The sequence below is a fragment of the Caenorhabditis elegans genome, chromosome III (genome assembly GCF_000002985.6).
Source record: "Caenorhabditis elegans chromosome III".
Lineage (NCBI taxonomy): Eukaryota > Metazoa > Nematoda > Chromadorea > Rhabditida > Rhabditidae > Caenorhabditis > Caenorhabditis elegans.
The window spans coordinates 8,942,598-8,965,904 of NC_003281.10; the positions used below are offsets into that span (position 1 = coordinate 8,942,598).

A 23,307-nucleotide genomic window follows, 5' to 3' on the forward strand; every position below is an offset into this window, starting at 1 on the left:
CAAAAACCGAGCGAATTTAAATTATTTGAATACCGATATGCCAAAAAACTTGCAATTTTTTTACCTTTTGGAATTTTAATTTTAAACTGCGAAATCGAATCCATTCTTAATTGTTTTTGGAACTCGCAGAAAGCTAAGGAAATTCAACAAAAATATCAAAAATGATCAAAATAAAACGGGGAAATATTTCAAAAGAAAAATACAGCTGTAAGTGTTTTGCTATATTTCACAATTTGCCGATAATAAAATTTTCCGGCAAACGCCAAAGTCGGCAACTCCCTTTGCCGACCGGCATTTGCCGCCTACCCCTGGATTGACTGTTAAACTATAAACTTATAGGTTTTTCATCCATTGCGACATTAAATTTCTCTTCTAACTTTCTCGCATGTGATTTTTCCAATTCCTCATAGCTTTTACAGTCGCCTGACTTGTATTCTCTCATCCATCAATGTTGTGTCTTCTATTCTCCTTTCTTACTGATTTCCAACCACCGTCATGACAACAAATCTCTAATTTTCACAATTTCCTCCGACTATACACATTTGTTATCTATTTTGAGACAATTCCCTTATATAAAAAAGTAGTCACTTAGGGTGGCGGGATGTCTGACGAAAAACATATTGTTTCCCAGTAACGAGTCATTTTACTGCTCGCTTTCCCACTTGGTTCTTGCTCATGAAGATTTTTTTGAATTGGAAAAACATATGAAAATAGATTTCATGTTGATGTTGAATGTCTTCTCACTTTTTGCATCAAATATTTTACTTTTACATATACCGTATTTTTTCTAATAATCTTGCTCCCCTCTAAACCGGTCAAAAGTTAGTTATGCGTGCAAGACTGATAGAGAAAATACGGTATGGAATTTTTACAGTAGGGTTCGTCACAAAAATGTCTCAAATTACCTTTTTTGCAGAACTATTTTCTAAACATTCTCGAACGATTTCATTATCTCATAGATCAATATATAAATTCTCAGATTATGAGTCATGAAATTTTTTACAATAATGAGATTCAATATAGTCGACCCTAACAGATAATTCATGTCAGAACAATGATGTATTATTGAGCAGTAAAAGCACTTTTCAGAATTATAAATCATCAAAAAAGCTTCAGGATGGAATCCTGGAGTTGTACTATTAGGATGGTGTTTTTGAGTTTATTATCACGATAAAGGCTTATGCCTTATTTACTTCAATCGTTTTATAGGACTTAGTGATAATATGAAGGTTGAGGAAAAGAAATAAATAAAAATTCGGTATTTTAGAGTAGAATATTACGCAGTGTCCATTTATTCTGTCGCAGGATTTCGACAAAAAATGTTTTCGTTTTCCAGTAAAATAAACATAAGAATGATTATTCGAAGTTTGCAACTCCTTTTTCGCGTTTTAAATCGGAATTGTCTATTTCGATAGTTACTGTGTATTTTCTACTAGTAATGGCTGCTCTTGGTTGTATTTGTTGTCATGAAAAAATTGTCAACTGAAAAAATAATTTTCAATTCTTTTTCTGTAGTTTTGCAATGAACTGTTTATCGATATCTTCAAAATCAACTAAGTTTGAACCATTCAAAATGGATCAATGGGGTGTAGTACTAATAAAGAACATACGGTATGTTGCAACTGTTGAGGTTAAAATGGGTATTTTTGAGCCATCTTTTCCCTACTTTAAAATGATCTTGCCAGATCCAGTTTAAACATGGTTAACGTATTCTTGGAGGCAATCCATAATTGTCGAAATTGCCAGTTGCTTTTTTGTGAGCCATTTAGTGAACATGAACGTTGCCCAGATGGACTGCAACCCGTTTAGAAATAAAATCATGGCTATGATTCATTTTCATAAAAAGTTCATTTCCTTACAAGCCGCTTAACTATGACACTAGAGACCCCACACAAAGTCATTCCAAAATTGAGAATTCACTTCCTACTCGTATTCTCTGAATTCCTCACATTGAGGCATCACAGTTCACTTTTTTCTCAATTTTCTTTTCTTATTTCTCATTTATTTTTTTTTACTTTTCTTACTTTTTTAGAATTTACTTTCCCACTCCATTAACATTTTTTCAGTAACCTTCGACCATTCCCAAATCCTCATTTTTCTTCTTCATTCTTCAGTCACCTCTCCAACTGCGCCTCCATCACAAACACGACTGCGGACTTGCAAGCTCCGCCCATCTTGCTCGCACTTTTGAAACATTTCGTCTCTCCGCCTCCCACCATGAATCCATCGATATCCACGGCGGGAGCAGTCGTCGACGATTTTCAGATGTCATGCAGATTTTCAAATTTTGGAGATCATGCACCTGAATCATTTGACTCACTTTCCTGTGGAGCATGCTTCTATTTTATTTTTATGCTCGTAGAGCACTATAAAGATAGGTGAGCAGAATGGAGGCGCCTTTTTTTGTTCCTTATTGAAACAAGGACTCTATTATTTATGAAGCTTCACCTCTTTTCTCTATTTCAAATGACAATTAACACTCCGCGGACCTTTTTGTGGTCTCTTATGGTTGAAGCTATTATTAGTTTGAAACTATTATTTGGAAAGTTCCAAAGTTTAATTTTTAAATTAAAAATATTTCATGAGTCATTCAATTATTTTTAAATATGAAATGTTTGTTGTACTAAATCGGGATTTGCTTCTGAAAAATTTACAGTACTCCATTTTAGCAACTTTTAAAATTTTTAATTGATATATACCTTAAAATTGAAAATGTTCAATTTACTAGTTTGTATTGAAAAAATATTTTTAAAAATTTAATCTAAAGTTTTGCAACTTTTTCAAATGTTTGAATTATTTTTCCAAATTTTTCAACAGAAACATTCAAAACCGGACTGTGCGGAAATATTTTTGCAAAAGTAGAAAACTGCAATTTCAATATGATAATCCAACGTTTTTAATCAAGTTTTGATATAGCAAAGTAGTAGACTTGTTCCATCTGAAAATAATATTTATTTTAGTAAAAAAGTTTGCAAAAGACCTCAAATGTTGTATGAAACTGTTTGAAGTCTCTTTGAAAAAAGATAATTACTGGACAAAAATGTAGAGATTTTCTCACTCTCCTCAAAGCCTGTCTGGAAAGCAAAATAGATAGGTAGGCGGGCTTTCCCGCCTGAATAAAAAATGTGCCTGTCTATCACAGATTTAAACTAGTTCTTTTATTATCGCAGATTCTTCATTATATCCAAAAATGTGTTTCAGATACGTTGCAAGTCTTTGTGAAGACACTTTCGGAGTACTAGTATGCCCAGTTGATGTCAGTGACAAAATTTGCAATTGCTATAATCGAGAATATGTCTACAATATTCCGGAGTTCGCACTTAATTCGTAAGTTTTATAACTTAAATAGTTCACCTTGGACATTAATATATTGTTGTTAATATTTGTAACTTTGGAAACTTTAAAAGTTATTCTTGAAATTAATAGAAAGTGTATTTTGCTGTCAAGAAACATCCTTGCGTGCAGGTTTTCTGATGTAGTTTAAAAAAAATGGAAACCCAATTTTTGATCTCTGATACTTTTGATTTGAATAATTTTTGAAACTGTAATATTCATTTAAAAAATTGAATCTAGTCTTATTCATTTCTTTTTCTCTTGCATCCGAATGTCAACGAATTGTCTCAAATTTCAACCGGACGTTGCTCGAAACCTTGTGCTCATTGATCAAAATGTTGAGCAGATTTTGGTCCTAAAAAACGAAAGCAGAACGTATCCATTTCTATGAATGCAAAGAAACATACCAGAAAAAAACGCGTAATACGATTACCTCTTTCTCGCTAGTTTCCATCTATGTTTAGTCTATGAAAAAAAGGACAAAACGAGCACTGAGTGAAATTGTCTCAGCGGCGGCGGTGGCTCTTTCCATCATTTCCACTCCTTTTCCGCAACATTTCGCACAAATTTAAAGGGTCCCCGAATGCTTGAAAGAAATAGTATGTGAGACGAAGAGACGCACAGATTCACTGACCTCTTTTGCTTATTTCTGACCATGCACACGCAATAGGAAGAAAGGTTCAATTGAAACAAGAAAAGTCCTAGTTTCACCAACAAAAAAAGTTTGGAGATTGGTGAGGGACAGGGGATTTTAACGCTTCCAATCGGTTGAAAGCCAAAATATTTTACACTTGCGGAAGTTTGGATATTCTATGGAAATTAGGTGTGAAAATTTAACAAAAACCTTAAATTGGCATTAAAATATATAACTTAAATATTTCATACTACAACAAAAACTGAAGACGGAGCCGCAGAATAACGGAAAGTTCCGTGTAAGAAACGGGTGACTATCGGACAAATCTACCGTAACATATAGTTTTTCGTTACGAGACCCTTGAAAAATTACTAAAATTTCAACTGTTTTTTCAAAACCTTTCCTTGCACAAGTATTCCCTAACAAGAATGGTTTTTTCCAGAGCTCAAAAATTCAACCAAAAAAGTTTTGAAACTAACAAAAAAAGTATATTCTCTCCGGGGGATCTGAAACGTTTTTTTGCCCATCATACTTTTTTCTTTAAGAAAAAACTCCTGGATTGACAGGAGGGTCTTTTTGGAACTCTTGGGAACTCTTGGAACATTGATATGTCAAACATTTTGGAAAATTTGGTGCAGAGTGAATGACGAGCTTTTTTTTTCGTTTTTTAGGCCTCTTTTTTGAACAATTTTTGAAATTTTCCAAAAAGACCGGAAATCTACGGTGACAGGAGGGACTAGGGATGTGTGAGTCAGACGGGAAGTTCAGATGAATAGATTTGGAAAGTTTGAAACTTTTTTTTAGAAATTGTGATATGTATGACCTTTGTGTACTTGAGAACCAAGGAGCGAAATAAAATATGAAGATTTTTTCAACTTCTTTTGGCTGTTTGTGATTCGTGCCGAATGTTATGCAATTTACGCAACAGTAATGTTCTTATTAGTTCAGAAAGTTACATTAGGATAATTCAATTTGTTGGAATTCTAATGGGGAAGGATTACTGTAGTTTGAAGGATTAGCACTACAAGGAAATTTTTCCCTTTTGTGACTTCAAATAGTAAACTGCAAAATTTTAAGTGGCAAAGTTTCATTCTCAACCCCTAAAATTTTTTATTTTAATTTTAATACTAACATTAACAAAAAAGTTCTGATTTTTTTGCAAGATTTTTTTCCAACTTTTTCCTTGCAGAAATTGACCCCTTACTTTTCAAAAAGTAACATTTCAATCTTTAGCAGCCATTTTTCCATCAGAAGCCCTGACCACCTGACACGTGATTTTCCTATTTCGGTTGCACCTCCATGTCCCATTTCCGCCCACCGCCTCTTGTGTCCAAATTCTTGCTCAATTGAGCGTTTTATTATTTTTTTTTCAAAAAACGAAATCCCTGCGTCTCTTCTCCATGGGCTCTTAAGCTTTCTCGTTGATTTTTTTGTTCAATTTTTCTGTTCGAAACGCTTCTTTCCCATCATAACCGCTAATCGGCGTATCTGATTTTTGAATGATCTCTAGTTTTCGCCGTTTCAATGGTTCAAATCGCAACAACACATGATACGAGAAAACGGAAAGAGAAACACAAGAAGAGGGGCGTTTGAAATTTAAGAAGACTCCTTCTTTATCTTGGGATCAAAAAATCGAACTTCTTAGATGTTTTTTCTGGAGGAGAGATTTCTAATCGAGTAGAATATAATGTTTCAATAGATACGATAGTAAGTCTGTAAATCTAGATATTTATATAAGTTTTTTCTTTTCTTCTTAATTTCAGAACTCTTATCGCCCGTTATTTCAGCAAGCGAATACCATGTATTATGTCGCATCATCTTTTAGTTTTGGCGCTCCCTAGTAAAAACCACTTCAGTAGTGAAATATCAGAAACACAGTAACCCGTTCATCATGATCAATCTTTGCGCCAACCCAGTCGGAGACATACAGAGCAAAAAATGACGGATTCATTGAAGAGAAAAAAGAAGGAGAAATGATGAGTAAAGAGGGGTTAACTGACAGTTTGTGTAAAGGTTTGCAACATTTCAACCGACAATTCGTGTGTCAATTGATGGCTGGGAAAAGAGAACATTGCAGCAAAACACATCTAGTTTGACCCTCACGGATTGTGGGGAAAGTTCATCGATAAATCATTAGATAATCCAAAATTTAATATATTTTCCATGGAATTATTTGAAACGAGTAGTCGAGCATATTGCTAGAGTGCATAAGTGTTTATTCGCTCTTGGTTAGTTTGCGAAAAAAAAAACAAAGACAAATAAGGACTTTAATCCTTTGGCATGACAAGATCAGTTTCCATTTGGAGAGAACAAAGAGTAATGATTGACAACTTTTGATGGCGAAATTGTTTTTTTTGCAGAACAAAGATTCCTTGTCTTTGAAGATCACTTTAGGAACATGAAAGGACTTTCTTAAAAATACGAATATACTTTCACTATTTTATTCAAGTTTTTCATAGTAAATCAAATCCTAAAATAATGAATTTACTCAGAGAAAAAAAAGTTACTGAATAAATATCTAAACCTGCAATTTTAAGCTCAAAAGGGTATTGTAACTTCTGCGATGGTTTCCATGAACTCTTGATTGTCCCTTTTTGTTGCATCCACTAAAATTATTGATGTACATAATTAAATCACAATCAAAATGTGCACTTCTTCAAAAATTCGAATCAAATCGAACAGCATTCCCTTTTCCCCATCATCTCTTTCAATTTCCCTACAATACAAAAAAAGTTTCCGAGACTTTTGTAAATTTCCGGGTTCAAAAGAAAAGCTGTCAGGGCGAAGAAAAAATATGTGCGAAAAGAGGAAATCGAATGGGAAACGAAAAAAAAAGGAAAAGTTCGAAGCATTTACTGAGACCGCTCCGGCTCCAACTCAATCAGACATATGCCCTTTTTTTCTGAAAAATGGGTCTTCTTTTGAGAAAGAAAAAGAAATTGAAGGGAAAAAAATTGGTGGTTAATGTATTGAAAACGACTTGAAACTCAAAAAAGCACAAAAACTTTAGAAAATTTTCAGATCTCGAATAAAACCTCTGAATCATCTGCGACTTGATCCACCGTTACCTTTTCAATTCGATTTAATTGTCAAAGATTGCTGCTCGGCCGCACGATATTGCTGTAGAAATACACTTGTGAAATGTAAATCCAAAACTTTCAAGAATTCCTGGTAATTCTTGGCATTACAGATCATCATCGTGTCGATGATTCTCCATGTCCGCCTACTTGGGATGGATGGAATTGTTTTGATTCAGCAACTCCTGGTGTTGTTTTTAAACAATGTCCTAATTATATTTATGGTGGATCCAACATTAAAACTGATTATGATAGATTATGTGAGTTTTTGCGGAGATTTGAGTTACCATAGGCAACATGAATTGTTTCTTCAAATTAAAAATAGTTTCTGAAACTGTTCATATACGTTCTCGACTGTAGCCGACACCTTGATCTGACCCATGTTTGAGTGTTTTTTTTTTAATCCTTGCAAAGCACGGACAGTCTGGGAAGATCTAAGGCAGGCACACGAGGCTCTTTCAAGAATGCTTTATGATTTTCAGCTCAAAAAGTATGCAGATCTAACGGATGGGCGACGCCAGAAGTCAATGCTGCAGCACGAGAGCACACTGATTACACGGGTTGCATGTCTAATGGGGTGAGCATTAATTCTAGATTGCCTTCAATATTTAATAAATTTAAGGATGTTGAAGCTCGTATTCTAGCTGGATTGCTTACTTACTCTGCTAGCGTCATATTTCTCATTCCAGCGGTTTTCTTACTGACACTACTCAGGTAAGAACTTTTCAGCAGTGGTAAAAACGGACGGAGTTGGGCAGACTGTAAAATATGTCAAAAGTCGTCCTTTGCTATAAAACTTTATTCAATTTTTGGTAGATTTTTGTCAATAAGCTAGAAACATTTCGAATTATCATTGCTCATTTGAACTTTCTAGTAAAACTCGCAAAGCTCCAAAAAAAATGTTGTGAATGGCCAAGAGTATCCAAAAATAGTCTTTTGTTCTATTCTAACGGCTCGCCAAGTGCTCAGTTCATTTTTCAAAGTCTCCTCCTCACCTTTCTATTTTTCAGACCAATTCGTTGTCAACCAATGTTCATTCTGCATCGTCATCTGCTCATCTCATGTCTCTTATACGGAGCATTCTATCTGATCACCGTGTCTCTTTTCGTTGTCAACGATGCTCCACTCTCTTCACAAGTCTTCCAGAATCATGTGAGCACACCAACCCCCCCCCCCCCCCCGCGAAAACTAAATTATTCAAATTTTCTAAAGAGACCATATTCGTCTTCTTTCTCACTTTTTGAAACACTTTTGGGAAAGGGGATGTATTTTGCAGCTGTTCTGTCGTCTTCTCTTCTCCATTCAATTACGATACCTTCGACTGACCAATTTCACATGGATGCTTGCAGAAGCTGTTTACTTATGGAGACTATTACATACTGCTCAACATTCTGAAGGAGAGACTCTCCGAAGCTACAAAGTTATATGTTGGGGTACGGTTAATATATAAAATTTAAATGAAAAGTGTGTCATTTGGAAAAATGCTAAAACCAAAGCTCATAGAACTTATAGTCAAAAAGTTGCAATTATTCAATTTTTAGAGCTCGTAGTGTGGAAGTCAACCAAAAATGACATACATATGTATTTCAATTTTGAATTATTTTCAAATTAAGAATTATAGAATTCCAAGCATTGGATAATGATTAAATTTCCCCAAAGAAAATTTGGCAACGTGGCAAAACTTTGACGGAGCATTTTGAAAATTTCAAAAATGTTTAGAATTTTTTATTTAGATCCGTAGAATTTTGGCTCGTTCTGTATTTATATAAATCTGAAAAAATAGCTTTTGGAGCAATTTTCCAATTTTCCCTGTACTCAGGTGTCCCTGGAGTGATCACAGTTGTCTACATATTTGTCCGAAGTCTGAATGACGACGTTGGAATGTGTTGGATTGAAAACTCGACGGTCGCCTGGATCGAATGGATGATCATAACACCATCTCTTCTTGCAATGGGTGTCAATTTGCTCTTGCTCGGGCTAATCGTCTACATTCTCGTCAAAAAACTCCGATGTGATCCGCACTTGGAGAGAATTCAATACAGGTGAGAAGACAGAATTAGAATGTGAACCCACGGTCGACCGGGAGATTGAAATTGAGAGCAAATTGAAATGGATCGGGTTTCGGTCAGAGCTCACCTGCGACGTCATTCGGGTTAAGGTAGAAAAAAGTTCAGAAATAGAAAAAATTAAGTAGGGATGATGTTAATCTTTTTTATTCCCCCCAGTTGCGAAATTTTGCAATTTTTGCCTCAAGTGTACGGTACTGGGTCTTGAAGCGACCGATTGTTTTACATGTACACAGCTGTGCTCCTTCAAGGAATACTGTAGTTCCAAACGCCTAGTCGCTGTGGAATTTGTCTTCTATTTCTCGGGCCTATTGATTAAGCACTGTGTTCCTTTAAAGTGATGAGTCGCGTTTGCACAAATCAACAATATTCTGAACATACCGAACAATGAATTTATAATTTTTTCAGAAAAGCTGTCCGCGGAGCACTCATGCTTATTCCAGTATTCGGTGTTCAACAGCTTCTTACAATATATCGATTCAGTAACACATACTATCAGGTTACGGATCAATCACTTAATGGATTACAGGTATATTTTGCGCCAAAAATACGGTGTCCGGTCTCGAAACGACAACTTTCTATTGAATAGAAACGGGGTTGAGCGTTTAAAGAGTACTGTAATTTCAAATTTTCGCTTCTGCAGAATTTACATCGATTTTTCATATTTTTTCGTTAAGATTATATTTGCTTATCAAAAATCTAAAATAAAACATTTATAAACACAAAATATATTAACAAATCGTGTGAAAAACAATGAAAAAGTGATTGTTGAAAATTACAGTAATCTTTAAAGGCGCACACACGTTTGTATTTTACAGAAAATTCTCGTTTCGAGACCGAACACAGTATTTTTGGCGGAGAAATTCTAAAATTGGATAATAAATGTCTGACTTATGTGATTTTCAGGGAATGTTTGTCTCATTTATCGTTTGTTACACAAATCGTTCTGTCGTAGAATGTGTTCTGAAATTCTGGTCATCACATCAGGAGAAGCGGGCTCTCGGAGCTGAATGCCGACAAAGAATGAGCATTCAAGAAAGCGGAAAACTTATTCTCAGGCCGCCACAAACCGAACACGTCGTACTCTAAGTATCTTTCAAGCTCATTCCAATTCTGTATTTATTTGTGCTCCCAGGGGATATCCCCCCTTCCATTTTCATTGACCAAATTCCTGAATTAAATTTTAAATTTAGGTTTATTTTTTGTACACAAAAACATAAAAATAATAATAAAACGATTTTGATTCAATTATTAATTGACGTCGTTGAGATTCAGGAACTTCTTTTCCAGGGAAACAGTTATTCGCAGGCCAGAGAGGACTTTTCTGAAAAATGGTTTTATTGGAATAACTTTCAACAAAAAAATTCAAGTGCTTACCCATTGTGCTTTAGCATGAAGTCTTTGGCCTTGTCGTGAGCATTGAAGATGATTGAAACAACATCTTCATCCGATCTCCAGCATTTCTTGATCGGACCCAGCTCACTGGCAATAGCTTCAATCTTTTTTACGGCGGTTGGAAGTTGTTGGACTCCAGTAACGTTTACTGCCAGATATGCCTTTGTTTTGTCTTTCGAATTGGCATAGGCTGCAGAAGATGTATTTGTAGACACTGTAGTTGGGACTTCTTTCTTTTCAGAAACTGGAGCATGTCTTCTCTCCTCTTTCTTACGAACAATCTCCTCACGCTTTCGCTTTTGCTCATTTACTTGATCAATGTAATCATTTGATAAACCAAGAGCCTTTGCACTTTCCATCGCGGAATGTTTACTTTGCTCTTTTCTACGTTTGATGTCCTTGTCAGAATCTCGATGATAAGAGTCTCTTCTACGATCATCATGACGTTTTCTGTCATCTCGTCTTCCATCTCTTCTACCATCTCTTCTATAATCCTTTCGATCACGATCTTCACGAGGTCTCTTCCTATCATCTCTTCTTCTACGATCACTTCTTGAAGAACTTCTGGATCTTGAACGACCATCGCTTGAGCTGGAAGTACTGGAATATGATGAGCTTCTTCTCTTACGAGTGTCTCTGCCTCTTGATTTCGATTTCGTTGTGTTATTTAGGAATGCATTCACTTGATTCTCCCATCCCATTGGCATTCCAGCCATTCCACCACCAGCAGCCATTCTTGCTTGGTCCTGATAATTTGCTCCAAAACCAGCTCGTCCATGACTGGAAGGAACACCAATAAGTGGAATACCATTTGGAAGACGTGGAACAATATTGAGTTTAGGTTCCATGAACGATGGAGGTGGATAGAAGACTCGTTCAGCTTCACCTTCGATTCGTAGAATAACGCCTATTGGTTGGTCACCGCTCTTCATTGGATTGTTTGTGATGGTCTTATCGAACAGTGATGGAATTCCAGAACGCTTTGTCTGAAAAAAATATTTATTTTTTAATTCTTGGAACGAAAATATCATTTTTGCGCCAAAAAAACGGTAACGTAATTTCAAAATCTTGGTAATTTTATGTTACAATCGAGTTTTTAATTGAAAAAAAAAATATTTTTATCGGACAGCTATTTAAAAATCTTTGAAAATTCTGCAGCAACAAAAGTTTGAAATTACAGTGCTCTTTAAAGGCACACACCTTTTTACATTTAACAAAAAAGTGTCGCTTCGAGACCGGGTACCGTGTTTTTGGCGCAAAAATCGCTATATTTCACGTCTGTGTAATATATAAATTTTAATAGCCGAGCATTTTTTACCTCATCTTGTCCATTTTCTTTCTTATTCTCATCTCCCTCTACTGAATCCTTTCGAGAACCTTTCTTTTCGGATGTATAGCGACTAGTTCGTTCTCTGCGATCTTCATCATCTTCCTCTTCATCATAATCCAATTCTTCCTTCTCACTTTCCAGTTCATCGTCTCCAGCTTCGTCTTCGTTTTCATCAGTCTGAAAAATTATTGGGTTCTTCTTTGATTTTTTTTTAACGAAGCATAAATGTGGTAGCTATGTGGTTGGTACTTTTTAGGATATTACTACTTCAGATAAGTTTCATCGATTAAAACATTCTTCCTAAAAGTTATCTCGCATTATTTCGTTGATTTAGGAATATTTTAAGTCAATAGGCATCCAATTTTGGCCATTTTTGAATGCCTATCGACTTAAAATGTGCCTAAATCAACGAATTCACGCGAGACCAACTAGATATGCATTGGTGATATAGTGATAATTCAATAACAACTCAATTTCAGCTTCTGCAACAGATTCTGGCAAAATGTCTTTTTTTTAAATTTTGATTTGTCATAGAAAGTTTTGCATGCAATTTCCTCTTTTCTAGTACGTTTCCTTCCAACTGACAAACAATAGCACTGGAGACACGTTCAGCGGTGTCTGAAATGGCTAACGACTGGATTTACTTTTGAATAAAGACAACTCTTTTCGTTGAATGACAGAGATACAAAAAGTGGCCACGTTTTGCTTTCAAATGGATGTTCTTGTATAATTAGGTCAAAACAGATGTAGCTCCATATATCAAAACGTGATCACTTCTTGTAGGTCTTTGTTCACATCAAGGATACAGCTTAACACGCGTAGTTTCTAATCTACTATTGACACAATTACTTTGCATTTTTGCTTCTCTCCATTGCAGTAAAATCTTACCTGTTCGAAACATTCTGAATTATCGATTATATTTTTGTGAGTTTATCGACATCAGCTTATATTTCATATACATTTATCTGTCGACAAAGAAATCCAAAAAACCCGATGATTTTTACAGTCATGGTAAAATGAAATATTTGTACAAAAAGTACCGCATTATGCTCGTATCAGAAATCGAAAATAAAATTATCGAAATTATTGAAATTGTCCCGGAGAGCTGTCGAAACTTATTGGGTGGGGGGTATCGTCAAATGAGGGCCGGGTGGGATGTTCAAAAAAGAAAACTGGGGAGGATAGGGTGGGATACTATGGGCCGAAAAATATTTGTCTCGGGCACTGAGCCGAAGAAGTTAAACCGATTGAAATTTCATGAAAGAGGATAAAAGTCGGAAATCAATCATAAAAATCATCAAACGAAGATGAATAAAGAATAATCGGAATGGGTTAGGAAGATCAGAATGGCAAAGGGGGTAACACAGATTATAGAAGTGTAAAAATAGATATGTACACAACATTATCTTTTTGTGAAAATAATCTGGCAAACTTAGAGTTGTTTGATATGCAAAAATTGAAATTGAGGTGGGAACACGGGAATATCAGAGAAGGAATTTAACTTACTTGTTCGGGAACTGTATCAAGAATGTCTTCCTGATCGAAAGGCTCAGAAGAACCTAAAAGATCATCGGTCGATTCTTGAGTACCTTTTCGAGACACGTCTCCGGCACCAAGAAGAAAATCCTCGTCGATTGCCTGAAAATTGGTATTCTTCAATGTGAACTTCGCAGTTTTGTATAATACCGTCAAACCATCATATTCTGTTGCTACTGGTTCGTTGAGAAGAAGATCCTCTTCGACAGTTGTCATCGTTGATAACTTCTGAAAAATAATTGTAAAAATGAAAAGCAGCAGAAGAAAACGGATTAAGAAGCAGCTTACTGAAATACACATAGTTTTGTGGTAAGATCGAGTGAAAAAGGAAATTTAACTATTTTTGAGAAAGAACTTATTTTTGAGTAATTAAATTAAGAAGAAATTATCGAATTGGTATGTCGAAAATAACGAAATACTTTCGAAAAAAAGAAAGGGTAGAGAAAAAAGCGCGCGCACTCACGCTGAAAAAATCGATATCGGGTACACGGCGACGCACAAATGCACATTGTCGACCGTAGTCAGTAAATATTTTTAACCTCCAATTTAAATTTTATTCATTTATTTATTCAAATTTTCTATTTTATTCTCAGCCAGCAATATTATGGTGCCACCCATTACATCTGATGAATTTTGTGAAACTTCCGGCTGCTTTGGCGATTCTGCAAATCTTCACACAACCCTGGAACGGCTCAAAATCAATATAAATTCTGATGCCAAAAAGCTAGTCGATACAAATGGTGATTTAAAGAAACATCAACGATTCCTTCGAATAGCAAAAGTGACGTCACTCCGGAGTAAGGATCCAAACACACAAGTTGGGTGTGTTATTGTGGATAAAGACAATTGCATTGTGTCGGTTGGATACAATGGATTTCCGATTGGGGTCGATGATGACGTTTTTCGATGGGATAAAGAAGATCCAGAAGACAATAAACATCTTTATGTTGTTCATGCCGAGATGAATGCCATAATAAATAAAGTAAGTTTTATTATTTAATTTTTTGAAAAATTTGGTAGTTTCCATTGTTACATTCTAGAACATTTATAAATTTATAATCTTTTTAAAAAATACTATTTTAGAAACGCAGATAACGTTCCACGGGTCTCGTTAGGTATTTTACGGCAAAAACGTAAATTCTAACGTTTTCAATGATAAAAAACATTTTAAACATTGGCGAAATCGTCGAAACTAATTGAAAACGTTTAAATTTACGGTTTTGCCGCAAAATACCTAACGAGACCCATGGCTTGTGGGCGGAGCGTTACCAATTGGCTGCGGAGCACATTTCTACGTCGATTCCCAAAGCTTTCATTTTTGAGACAGTCACTTTTGAACTCATTATTTGAAAAGATTCCAAATTAAACTCTTCTTAATTAATATTTTCAGCGATGCACTACTCTTCACGATTGTACAGTCTACGTCACTTTGTTCCCTTGCAATAAATGCGCTCAAATGTTGATCCAGTCCCGAGTCAAAAAAGTCTACTTCCTAGAAAATCGTGATGAATTGGCATTTCGAGCTTCAAAAAAGATGCTCGATCATGCGAGGTTGCCATACGAACAAATTGTGATGCCACAAGAAGCTTATGTGATTGAATTATAATGTGATTGCTGAATTTTTTAAATATTGTGCAATTTTGAGTCTGTAACATTATCCCTGATACATTTAAATATTTACGTGTATTTGTTTATTTTTCTAATCAGTACTTTTTTTCGCAATTACTAAAAATCAGTTTTTAATAAAGCTTCATTGAAATTTGGTAAATGTTCAAAAGTAGTATGCTATTTGCAAATGTTACAACTTTTTGCGCAGGACTTCTGAACTTTATCGTGGTCAAATTTCGAACAGAATCCCCGAGGCACCCAAATCGGGCACATTTTGTTGGCATCCTCACAGATGTTGCAAGCGTTGCAGGTTTTTGGACATAGGCGGTGCATCAGTGAAGAATATTCTTTTACGGAACATCGGTTTTGATTGTAAGAACAATCATTCGCCAAATCAGTACATTCTGAAATGATTTAAAGTTATTACTTCATGGAGAATGCGTCTTTTGAAATCTACGTTCAAGCGCGCTCCACGGCCATATAAAAATGGTCCGCCTTAAAATTTTGGGTCTCGTTGGGAAAGTCATTTTGCGGTTTTGCCTGTCAAATACCTAACGAGACCCATGGTTCGGAGGCGGAGCGTTTTCAATTAGCTTTGAAGCGCTTTTTCGCCCTGATTTCAAAAGAGCACCCCAATAATATATTACCTTGTGTTCCAGTTCCTCCATTTCCTCCAGTTTTATTTTCCGGGTTTGTTCCATTATGCGGACATCTATTGCAAGTTGACGGACACTGTTCGGAAAGTTTATCGTAAAATTCCACTGAATTACAAAGTGTCTAAATAATTATATGTTAAATTTCTCTAGGTACATGTTCTATTATACCTTTAGGTTTACGCAAATGTCAGGTTTGCTCTTGTCCGAACATAAATTGGCATTTTTTCGATTACACTTTCCACACGTTGCTGGACATTTTTCCTGAAAAATTGAATATAGTCAGTTCACATAGAAATGTAGTATTACCTTCATAAGCTCACTAAACAATGCTGAGTTACATTCACCAGCAAGTGCTGTGCAGTTGAGAGTTGTATCGGGCTGTGGGTTGTTGCAAGTGTAGGATTCGCATGCATTGCATGTCACAAGGCAGTCCTGAAAAATCAGGTAGGAAATTTTGTGATGTTACAGTTCCCGCCCACGGACAAGAATAAATGTGTTAAGTCCTATGATAATTCCGCGAAATTTTGACATTTCAGTTTGAAGGCGCTGTCATTTTTCCGAGTGGGTCTGATGAAAATATTTAGAAGAATAGAGGGATTGAGCATATAAAGGGGTGAGTTACTGTAGTTTCTAAAGATGACCTAGTTCAAAACTTCAAAACTCGCAAAAAAGAACCGAAGAGATCGTTGCGAGACCAACCGAAAGAGTATACATGTGCCTTTAAACCGAAGTTTCCCGGTGTAACGATGATAGTATCTTTTGAAACATTATTTTCAGATATAACACACATTTTTCTACATTTCTCTGTATTCAATGTATTAATTCATTTCTATGTATTAATTCAAAGAGTTCGCCAAAAACAATAATTCCTTGTTATTAGTTTTATTCAATGCTACCGTACACCTAGAATCATTTTGAACGTCGAATTATAGAAATTGGTAAGATCCTCAAAAATACTGCCACATCTATCTTCTCGTTTCAAAAGTGCACAATCCTCAGCTACACTGAATATGGTTTTCAAAACTTTTTAAACTTAGATTTATGGAGAATATGGAATTTCAAATGTGCACTGGTTTTCAAAACTTTTTAAACTGAGATTTATGGAGAATATGGAATTTCAAATGTGTACTGGTTTTCAAAACTTTTAAAACTGAGATTTATGGAGAATATGGAATTTCAAATGTGCACTGGTTTTCAAAACTTTTAAAACTGAGATTTATGGAGAATATGGAATTTCAAATGTGCACTGGTTTTCAAAACTTTTTAAACTGAGATTTATGGAGAATATGGAATTTCAAATGTGCACTGGTTTTCAAAACTTTTTAAACTGAGATTTATGGAGAATATGGAATTTCAAATGTGCACTGGTTTTCAAAACTTTTTAAACTGAGATTTATGGAGAATATGGATTTTCAAATGTGCACTGGTTTTCAAAACTTTTTAAACTGAGATTTATGGAGAATATGGAATTTCAAATGTGTACTGGTTTTCAAAACTTTTTAAACTGAGATTTATGGAGAATATGGAATTTCAAATGTGCACTGGTTTTCAAAACTTTTAAAACTGAGATTTATGGAGAATATGGAATTTCAAATGTGCACTGGTTTTCAAAACTTTTAAAACTGAGATTTATGGAGAATATGGAATTTCAAATGTGCACTGGTTTTCAAAACTTTTAAAACTGAGATTTATGGAGAATATGGAATTTCAAATGTGTACTGGTTTTCAAAACTTTTTAAACTGAGATTTATGGAGAATATGGAATTTCAAATGTGCACTGGTTTTCAAAACTTTTAAAACTGAGATTTATGGAGAATATGGAATTTCAAATGTGCACTGGTTTTCAAAACTTTTAAAACTGAGATTTATGGAGAATATGGAATTTCAAATGTGCACTGGTTTTCAAAACTTTTAAAACTGAGATTTATGGAGAATATGGAATTTCAAATGTGCACTGGTTTTCAAAACTTTTTAAACTGAGATTTATGGAGAATATGGAATTTCAAATGTGCACTGGTTTTCAAAACTTTTTAAACTGAGATTTATGGAGAATATGGATTTTCAAATGTGCACTGGTTTTCAAAACTTTTTAAACTGAGATTTATGGAGAATATGGATTTTCAAATGTGCACTGGTTTTCAAAACTTTTTAAACTGAGATTTATGGAGAATATGGATTTTCAAATGTGCACTGGTTTTCAAAACTTTTTAAACTGAGATTTATGGAGAATATGGAATTTCAAATGAAAAAGTTTCCGCGCTGTTCTACCCCGTATTATTAATTTTATTCAATGGTACCGTACTCCTAGCATCATTTTGAACGTCGAATTATAGCAATTGGTAAGATCCTCAAAAATACTGCCACATCTATCTTCTCGTTTTGAGAGTGCACAATCTTCAGCTACACTGAATATCAGACCAATAAAGTTTAATATCAGAATGAGGAAGAAGATTCCACGCATTTTAAGAATTGTTCTGTTGAAAACTTCAATTGATCCTATCAATTTATAGACCTCAATTCTTTAGGACAGGTGCTCAAATATTAGGTTGAAGAGCACAAAAACAAAATGTTTTTCCCCATTGTTTTCAGTAAATTTCTTTGTATTTCATTGGCAATAAAAGACTGTTTTTTGTGTCACAACAAAACAATTTCTTCATAGTGGGTGATAAGAAAGATACGCGTATTCATCTTCTCAAGTAATCCGTTAAGAATAAGAATTAGAATCAGTGCAATGGATTGAAGAGTGAATAACTGGTTAGATACCGATTGGTAGGCAGAGATATGGGATTAGGGAGGCAGCGAAAGTTGCGTCATCCAATGAAAATGGTCGAGGGCGCAAAGTTCTAGGATTTGAAATGAACGAGTTTAGGGGAAAACTAAGATTAGATTCAATTAATAGGTCTAACCAAGAGTGAGTGGTACTTGCCGTTCGGCAATCCGAATTTTTGGTAATTGGAAAAATCGAAAATTGTGGAAATCGGAAACTACCGAAAGTGCCAAATTGCCTAAAATTTTCAAGCTCAATTACTACATTGTTCAAATAGCGAATAATTAGAACATTTATCTATAAAAATTCTTGTAGAAAGCAAACTTTAAATATTAGAATATTACATCTCTAACAATTTCCAAATAGTGTGCAAATGGCACAAGGTTTTTCTACTGAATTATTATTTTGGATAGTTTCTGAAATTATGCTATCTATTGTATAAATGTAAAGTATTGACAACGCGATATGTATTCCTCAAGTTTGATCTACTTAGAAGTTTTTGTCCACTTTTGTGGCCTTTCTCGTTTTTGAAATGGGTTAGCAAATAGAAATGAGGGTTTTTGTGTATTATTGGAACGCATTTAAAAATGAAATGTTTTAGTTTATGAAAAATAAAATGTGTAGTTTTAGGATTTTTAGACTTAAAAATGCACTTTCAATGGGCAATCTTTGACAAGTGAATGCAAATTAAATTTATTTCAAAAATGGATTCCGATGTAAGTGCCGAAATAAGTTTATGTAAAATGCCCATAAATGCATTATTCCTATATTTTACTGATGTACCAACCACTTAAAAAATATTCTTAATTTTACCAATCCACCCCTAATAAATCTGAAACAACGATCACACAAGGTGTTTTGTTACGTCTCGACTATCTCCCTCCCTACTCAGATAAACGCTTTCAATTGATGTGATGATAGTAGAAGAACCATCTGAAATCCGAATAAAGATGTCGTAACTGGTAAGTGAGAACCGGTGTCATTCTGTGATAACAGTATATGTCTGTGTGTATATGTTTTTGCCAAAACCAGACGTTTCGCGCAAGCAGTGGGCGGCGTCCCAAATTCTCCAAGACACACTACTTGTTCTTCTGCACTAGTAATTGCGATAAGTATATAAGATCGACTTGTTCTCCTAATAAGCATCATTCTTTCAGTCGCATCTTTTTAAAGCATCCTACTTTTTCGGTCACTTTTTTATATTTACCATCGATTATCTAGTTACCAAAGATCTGAGAATTCTGAAAAAACCTGAATTGTTCCCCAAATGTTGGTTTTTAGATAAAGATTTCAGAATGGCTACCTACCTTCGGTTGGTAGTTCTCTTCCTATTGACGATCCACGTTTCGTCATTCCTCTTCCCTAGCGCCGGAGGAGGAGGAGGTGGAGGTAGATTTGAAAATCCCTTTTCTTAAAAATAATTTACGCATATTTTCAGGCGGCTGCGGTGGCGGCTGCGGTGGTGGCTGCGGTGGTGGCGGAGGATGTGCTCCACCACCTGCTCCGTGTGGAGGTGGATGTGGAGGTGGAGGTGGTGGCTGCGGAGGTGGCGGAGGATGTGCTCCACCACCTGCTCCGTGTGGAGGTGGATGTGGAGGTGGAGGAGGTGGATGCGGAGGTGGAGGTGGTGGCTGCGGAGGCGGCGGAGGATGCGGTGGAGGAGGCGGAGGATGCGGAGGAGGTGGCGGAGGATGCGGTGGAGGAGGTGGAGGATGCGGAGGAGGAGGTGGAGGATGCGGAGGAGGAGGCGGCGGAGGATGTGGTGGAGGATCCAGCGGAGGATGCGGTGGAGGATCTAGCGGAGGATGCGGAGGAGGAGGTGGCGGAGGATGCGGAGGAGGAGGCGGTGGAGGCTGTGGAGGAGGATCCAGCGGAGGAGGTGGATATGCTGTTGCACCATCAGGTGGAGGAGGATGCGGAGGAGGAGGATCAAGCGGAGGAGGTGGATATGCTGTTGCTCCATCAGGAGGAGGAGGATGCGGAGGTGGAGGATCCAGCGGTGGAGGAGGATATGCCTCGGCTCCATCCGGAGGCGGTGGATACGCAACTAGCGGAGGTAAGAACTTAGTTACGAATAATATCAAATCAGCACTGAAATGTTTCCAGGAGGAGGCAGCGGTGGATACGCTACCGGTGGAAGCTCTGGAGGAGGATATTCATCTGGAGGAAGCTCCGGCGGAGGATACTCAACTGGCGGAGGTATAAACGCATTCTTTGATAATAATCAAACGTTAATTATTTCAGGAGGAGGATATGCCGGAGGAGGCGGAGGAGGCGGCGGAAGCAGCGGAGGATATGCCGGAAGCAGTGGTGGAGGAGGATATTCAGCCCCAGCTGCTGCTCCACCACCGCCACCTCCACCACCACCACCACCAGCTCCAGCTCCAGTGTCGAGCGGAGGAGGATACTCTGAACAAGCAAGTGGTGGTTCTTCTTACCCGTCACGCTTCAGATTCTCGCGCTTCTTCAACAAGGCATAATTTAAGTACCATCACAATTCCCAATGATGCCCCCCGTTATGATATTGTTGTGAGAAATGAGAGTGACTGTAGCAGTCAATTCTCAACAAGAAGTGTCTAGTATTGTCTCTTTTCCCACCATCTTTCCTGTCAGAGCCGAGATTCCATCATCTCTTCTCAAATTTTATGTTTTGTTGCCAACGTCTTGTCTGTCGGCCAAAACAAAACCCATGTGTCCTGTATATAAATGTTTCCGAATGTGTACGTCGTTTTCTAACGCAATGCATGAACACAAACATATCAACGAAGATTACATTATTCAGTTAAAGGTTCACAGGCTCAATGTGTTAAAATGACAAGCAGACTGACTCTCAACTAAATGGATTTGGAAGAATACGTGGTATGTAGATCAACTTGACGTTTAATGGTAGAATACTAATACTTTTAAAGTTTGACTAACTATTAATCTAGTTGTGAATAGTAGTTAGAATATGCAATGGAACTGACATTCTTATAGGTGGAATCATTTCTGATTTTCGATAAGAATAGATAGTTTTTAACTATGGGTTTTGTAATAATGCAAAGTTTTTGTAACTGTGGCTGAAAGTTAGCTTTAAACAATAGATCTCATAACCTTTTATAGTTGACTGATAGCTAGAGATGTTAGGTGCGCGCCCATTTCACAACACTATAACGTATTCATTGTTCAGAGCAGCGGAGGAGGAGGAGGATCGTCTTATTCCGGCGGAGGAGAAGCATCATCGTCATCCGGAGGTGGATATTCAGGAGGTGGTGAATCCTCATCGAGCGGTGGATCTTCTTATTCTAGCGGAGGAGACTCGTCTTCGTCATCAGGCGGAGGATACTCATCGGGAGGTGACAGCTCATCATCATCATCTTCATCTGGAGGATATTCGGGAGGGAGTGATTCATCGTCGAGCTCATCATCCTCGTCTGGTGGATATTCATCCGGAGGAGGCGATGCTGGAGCATCATCTGGAGGAGAGTCCTCTTCTGCAGGAGGATATTCCGGATCTTCATCAAGCGGAGGAGAAGCATCATCCGGAGGATACTCTGGTGGATCGTCAGAGCCAGCACCAGCTCCAGAAGCAGCACCTGCTTCATCTGGGGGATACTCAGGAGGATCCGAAGCAGCACCAGAAGCTGCTCCAGCAGCACCATCAGGTGGATATTCAGGATCTGAGGCTGCACCAGAAGCTGCTCCAGCAGCCCCATCAGGTGGATATTCAGGATCCGAAGCAGCACCAGAAGCTGCTCCAGCAGCACCATCAGGTGGATATTCAGGTTCTGAAGCTGCACCGGAAGCCGCTCCAGCGGCCCCATCCGGTGGATACTCTGGATCTGAAGCAGCACCAGAAGCAGCTCCAGCAGCTCCATCTGGGGGATATTCCGGATCAGAGGCAGCTCCAGAAGCCGCACCAGCAGCCCCATCTGGGGGATACTCAGGATCTGAATCCTCAGCACCTGCCGCTCCAGAGCCAGCTCCGTCTTCTGGAGGCTATTCTGGAGGAGGAGGTGACGCTGGATCAGCTGCTGGAGGCAGCAACTACTCTGGAGGTGGTGAAACCGCTCCAGCTGCCCCACCACCAGCTCCGGAACCAGCTCAAACCTACTCAGGAGCAGGTGGAGAGTCGGCCGCCGCCGCACCAGCACCATCTGGAGGAGGATACAGTGGAAGTGGAGGAGCCGGTGGAGCACCAAATGGAGCCAATTATGACGAAGCACAAGAAGATGTAGAAGAATATGAAGGAGGAGCTGCTGGATTCAGAAACAGAAGATTCTCAAAGGGAGGAACTGCTGATGATACTCCAATCTGTAACTCAGTTAGACTCAGGAAACTTATTAGACAGGTTAGTAGAACTCAAATGAATGTTTAAACATTCTAAACTGAAAAACAATTTCAGAGTCTCACTGAGGATCCAGAATCCTCAATGCAACGTTTGGCTCAACGTGTCAAATCTCGTCTTGTGAGTGGAGAATTCTATGTTGCCTGTGGAGAGCAAGGTCTCTTACCACTTGCTGGAGAGAATCGTGAGCACTGTTTCATCAAGAGCGGAAAATTCGCTTGCTATGTCCTAAGAAAAGCCTAAACATGAGCTGTACAACTTGTCACATGACTATTTATTCTAATTTAATATACATTGGTTATAACTTCTCGCACTCGATACATTTGACAGGAACACAATTTTTTTCAATAAATTATTATTAATAAATCGTTTTCTGATTAATTTGATGGATTATTCTTTGAAATTTGAGTACTGTACATTGGGATTTTTCTTCAAAAATAAAATTTTCAAATTCACAAAAACAACAAAAGAATCTGATAGGTTGGAAACGTAGGCGGAGCGAATCGCTGATTGGTCGCAGTTCTCATTTCGGAGAGAATTCAAATGGGTTCAAATGTCAATATTTTTCGTTTTTCTTT

The 23,307-nt window shown here is 37.2% G+C and overlaps 5 protein-coding genes and 4 non-coding genes across 10 annotated transcripts; 3 read left to right on the forward strand and 6 right to left on the reverse strand.

The window, feature by feature from the left end:
* The first annotated feature begins 2,059 nt into the window (after positions 1 to 2,059).
* Positions 2,060 to 10,356, forward strand: dhrr-1 (G_PROTEIN_RECEP_F2_4 domain-containing protein). Its single transcript, NM_001129277.6, has 11 exons — positions 2,060 to 2,378; positions 3,202 to 3,327; positions 6,989 to 7,110; positions 7,158 to 7,304; positions 7,527 to 7,621; positions 7,667 to 7,758; positions 8,055 to 8,196; positions 8,321 to 8,477; positions 8,864 to 9,086; positions 9,519 to 9,639; positions 10,017 to 10,356. Exons 1-11 carry the CDS (start codon positions 2,218 to 2,220, stop codon positions 10,197 to 10,199), a joined length of 1,569 nt encoding a protein of 522 aa, NP_001122749.1. The 5' UTR covers positions 2,060 to 2,217; the 3' UTR covers positions 10,200 to 10,356.
* ZK643.5 (uncharacterized protein) lies at positions 10,289 to 13,599 on the reverse strand. Its single transcript, NM_066578.8, has 5 exons — positions 13,522 to 13,599; positions 13,342 to 13,473; positions 11,824 to 12,012; positions 10,488 to 11,491; positions 10,289 to 10,434 (listed from the first exon to the last, which is right to left on the reverse strand). Exons 1-5 carry the CDS (start codon positions 13,585 to 13,587, stop codon positions 10,362 to 10,364), a joined length of 1,464 nt encoding a protein of 487 aa, NP_498979.1. The 5' UTR covers positions 13,588 to 13,599; the 3' UTR covers positions 10,289 to 10,361.
* Positions 13,600 to 13,953: 354 nt separating this feature from the next.
* Positions 13,954 to 15,134, forward strand: ZK643.2 (putative deoxycytidylate deaminase). Its single transcript, NM_066579.7, has 2 exons — positions 13,954 to 14,353; positions 14,762 to 15,134. The coding sequence occupies exons 1-2, from the start codon at positions 13,976 to 13,978 to the stop codon at positions 14,975 to 14,977; spliced, it is 594 nt and encodes a 197-aa protein (NP_498980.1). The 5' UTR covers positions 13,954 to 13,975; the 3' UTR covers positions 14,978 to 15,134.
* ZK643.6 (uncharacterized protein) lies at positions 15,104 to 18,167 on the reverse strand. Its single transcript, NM_066580.4, has 5 exons — positions 17,938 to 18,167; positions 15,942 to 16,067; positions 15,804 to 15,896; positions 15,627 to 15,756; positions 15,104 to 15,383 (listed from the first exon to the last, which is right to left on the reverse strand). The coding sequence occupies exons 1-5, from the start codon at positions 18,094 to 18,096 to the stop codon at positions 15,157 to 15,159; spliced, it is 735 nt and encodes a 244-aa protein (NP_498981.2). The 5' UTR covers positions 18,097 to 18,167; the 3' UTR covers positions 15,104 to 15,156.
* Positions 18,168 to 19,695: 1,528 nt separating this feature from the next.
* Positions 19,696 to 23,110, forward strand: grl-25 (GRound-Like (grd related)). 2 transcript variants are annotated; one of them, NM_001027854.5, is made up of 6 exons: positions 19,696 to 19,791; positions 19,841 to 20,458; positions 20,509 to 20,601; positions 20,647 to 20,819; positions 21,572 to 22,732; positions 22,787 to 23,110. In NM_001027854.5, exons 1-6 carry the CDS (start codon positions 19,698 to 19,700, stop codon positions 22,970 to 22,972), a joined length of 2,325 nt encoding a protein of 774 aa, NP_001023025.1. In that variant the 5' UTR covers positions 19,696 to 19,697; the 3' UTR covers positions 22,973 to 23,110. The 2 variants fall into 2 exon arrangements, 1 of the variants encoding a protein (NP_001023025.1); NR_101843.1 differs by having other exon boundaries at positions 19,698 to 19,791; positions 20,647 to 21,261; positions 22,787 to 22,972.
* ZK643.13 lies at positions 19,720 to 19,869 on the reverse strand. Its single transcript, NR_052575.1, has one exon. It is a non-coding gene; the product is annotated as an Unclassified non-coding RNA ZK643.13 (non-coding RNA).
* Positions 19,877 to 19,932, reverse strand: ZK643.11. The gene has a single exon (NR_052576.1). It is a non-coding gene; the product is annotated as an Unclassified non-coding RNA ZK643.11 (non-coding RNA).
* ZK643.12 lies at positions 20,236 to 20,286 on the reverse strand. The gene has a single exon (NR_052577.1). It is a non-coding gene; the product is annotated as an Unclassified non-coding RNA ZK643.12 (non-coding RNA).
* ZK638.1 lies at positions 22,334 to 22,524 on the reverse strand. Its single transcript, NR_052578.1, has one exon. It is a non-coding gene; the product is annotated as an Unclassified non-coding RNA ZK638.1 (non-coding RNA).
* Positions 23,111 to 23,307: the final 197 nt, after the last annotated feature.

Bases quoted from the DNA above. Each gene is read 5' to 3' on its own strand.
- dhrr-1 (NM_001129277.6), top strand. From the start codon at position 2,218: ATGAATCCATCGATATCCACGGCGGGAGCAGTCGTCGACGATTTTCAG. The intron at 7,305-7,526 runs GTGAGTTTTTGC...TATGATTTTCAG, and splicing joins AACTGATTATGATAGATTAT to CTCAAAAAGTATGCAGATCT. The intron at 9,087-9,518 runs GTGAGAAGACAG...TAATTTTTTCAG, and splicing joins TTGGAGAGAATTCAATACAG to AAAAGCTGTCCGCGGAGCAC.
- ZK643.5 (NM_066578.8), bottom strand. From the start codon at position 13,587: ATGACAACTGTCGAAGAGGATCTTCTTCTCAACGAACCAGTAGCAACA. The intron at 12,013-13,341 runs GTAAGTTAAATT...ATAATTTTTCAG, and splicing joins TTGATACAGTTCCCGAACAA to ACTGATGAAAACGAAGACGA. The intron at 10,435-10,487 runs GTAAGCACTTGA...ACCATTTTTCAG, and splicing joins TTCATGCTAAAGCACAATGG to AAAAGTCCTCTCTGGCCTGC.
- ZK643.2 (NM_066579.7), top strand. From the start codon at position 13,976: ATGGTGCCACCCATTACATCTGATGAATTTTGTGAAACTTCCGGCTGC. The intron at 14,354-14,761 runs GTAAGTTTTATT...TAATATTTTCAG, and splicing joins TGAATGCCATAATAAATAAA to CGATGCACTACTCTTCACGA.
- ZK643.6 (NM_066580.4), bottom strand. From the start codon at position 18,096: ATGCGTGGAATCTTCTTCCTCATTCTGATATTAAACTTTATTGGTCTG. The intron at 15,897-15,941 runs GTAATACTACAT...TCAATTTTTCAG, and splicing joins TGTTTAGTGAGCTTATGAAG to GAAAAATGTCCAGCAACGTG. The intron at 15,757-15,803 runs GTATAATAGAAC...ATAATTATTTAG, and splicing joins ACATTTGCGTAAACCTAAAG to ACACTTTGTAATTCAGTGGA.
- grl-25 (NM_001027854.5), top strand. From the start codon at position 19,698: ATGGCTACCTACCTTCGGTTGGTAGTTCTCTTCCTATTGACGATCCAC. The intron at 20,459-20,508 runs GTAAGAACTTAG...AAATGTTTCCAG, and splicing joins TGGATACGCAACTAGCGGAG to GAGGAGGCAGCGGTGGATAC. The intron at 20,602-20,646 runs GTATAAACGCAT...TAATTATTTCAG, and splicing joins AGGATACTCAACTGGCGGAG to GAGGAGGATATGCCGGAGGA.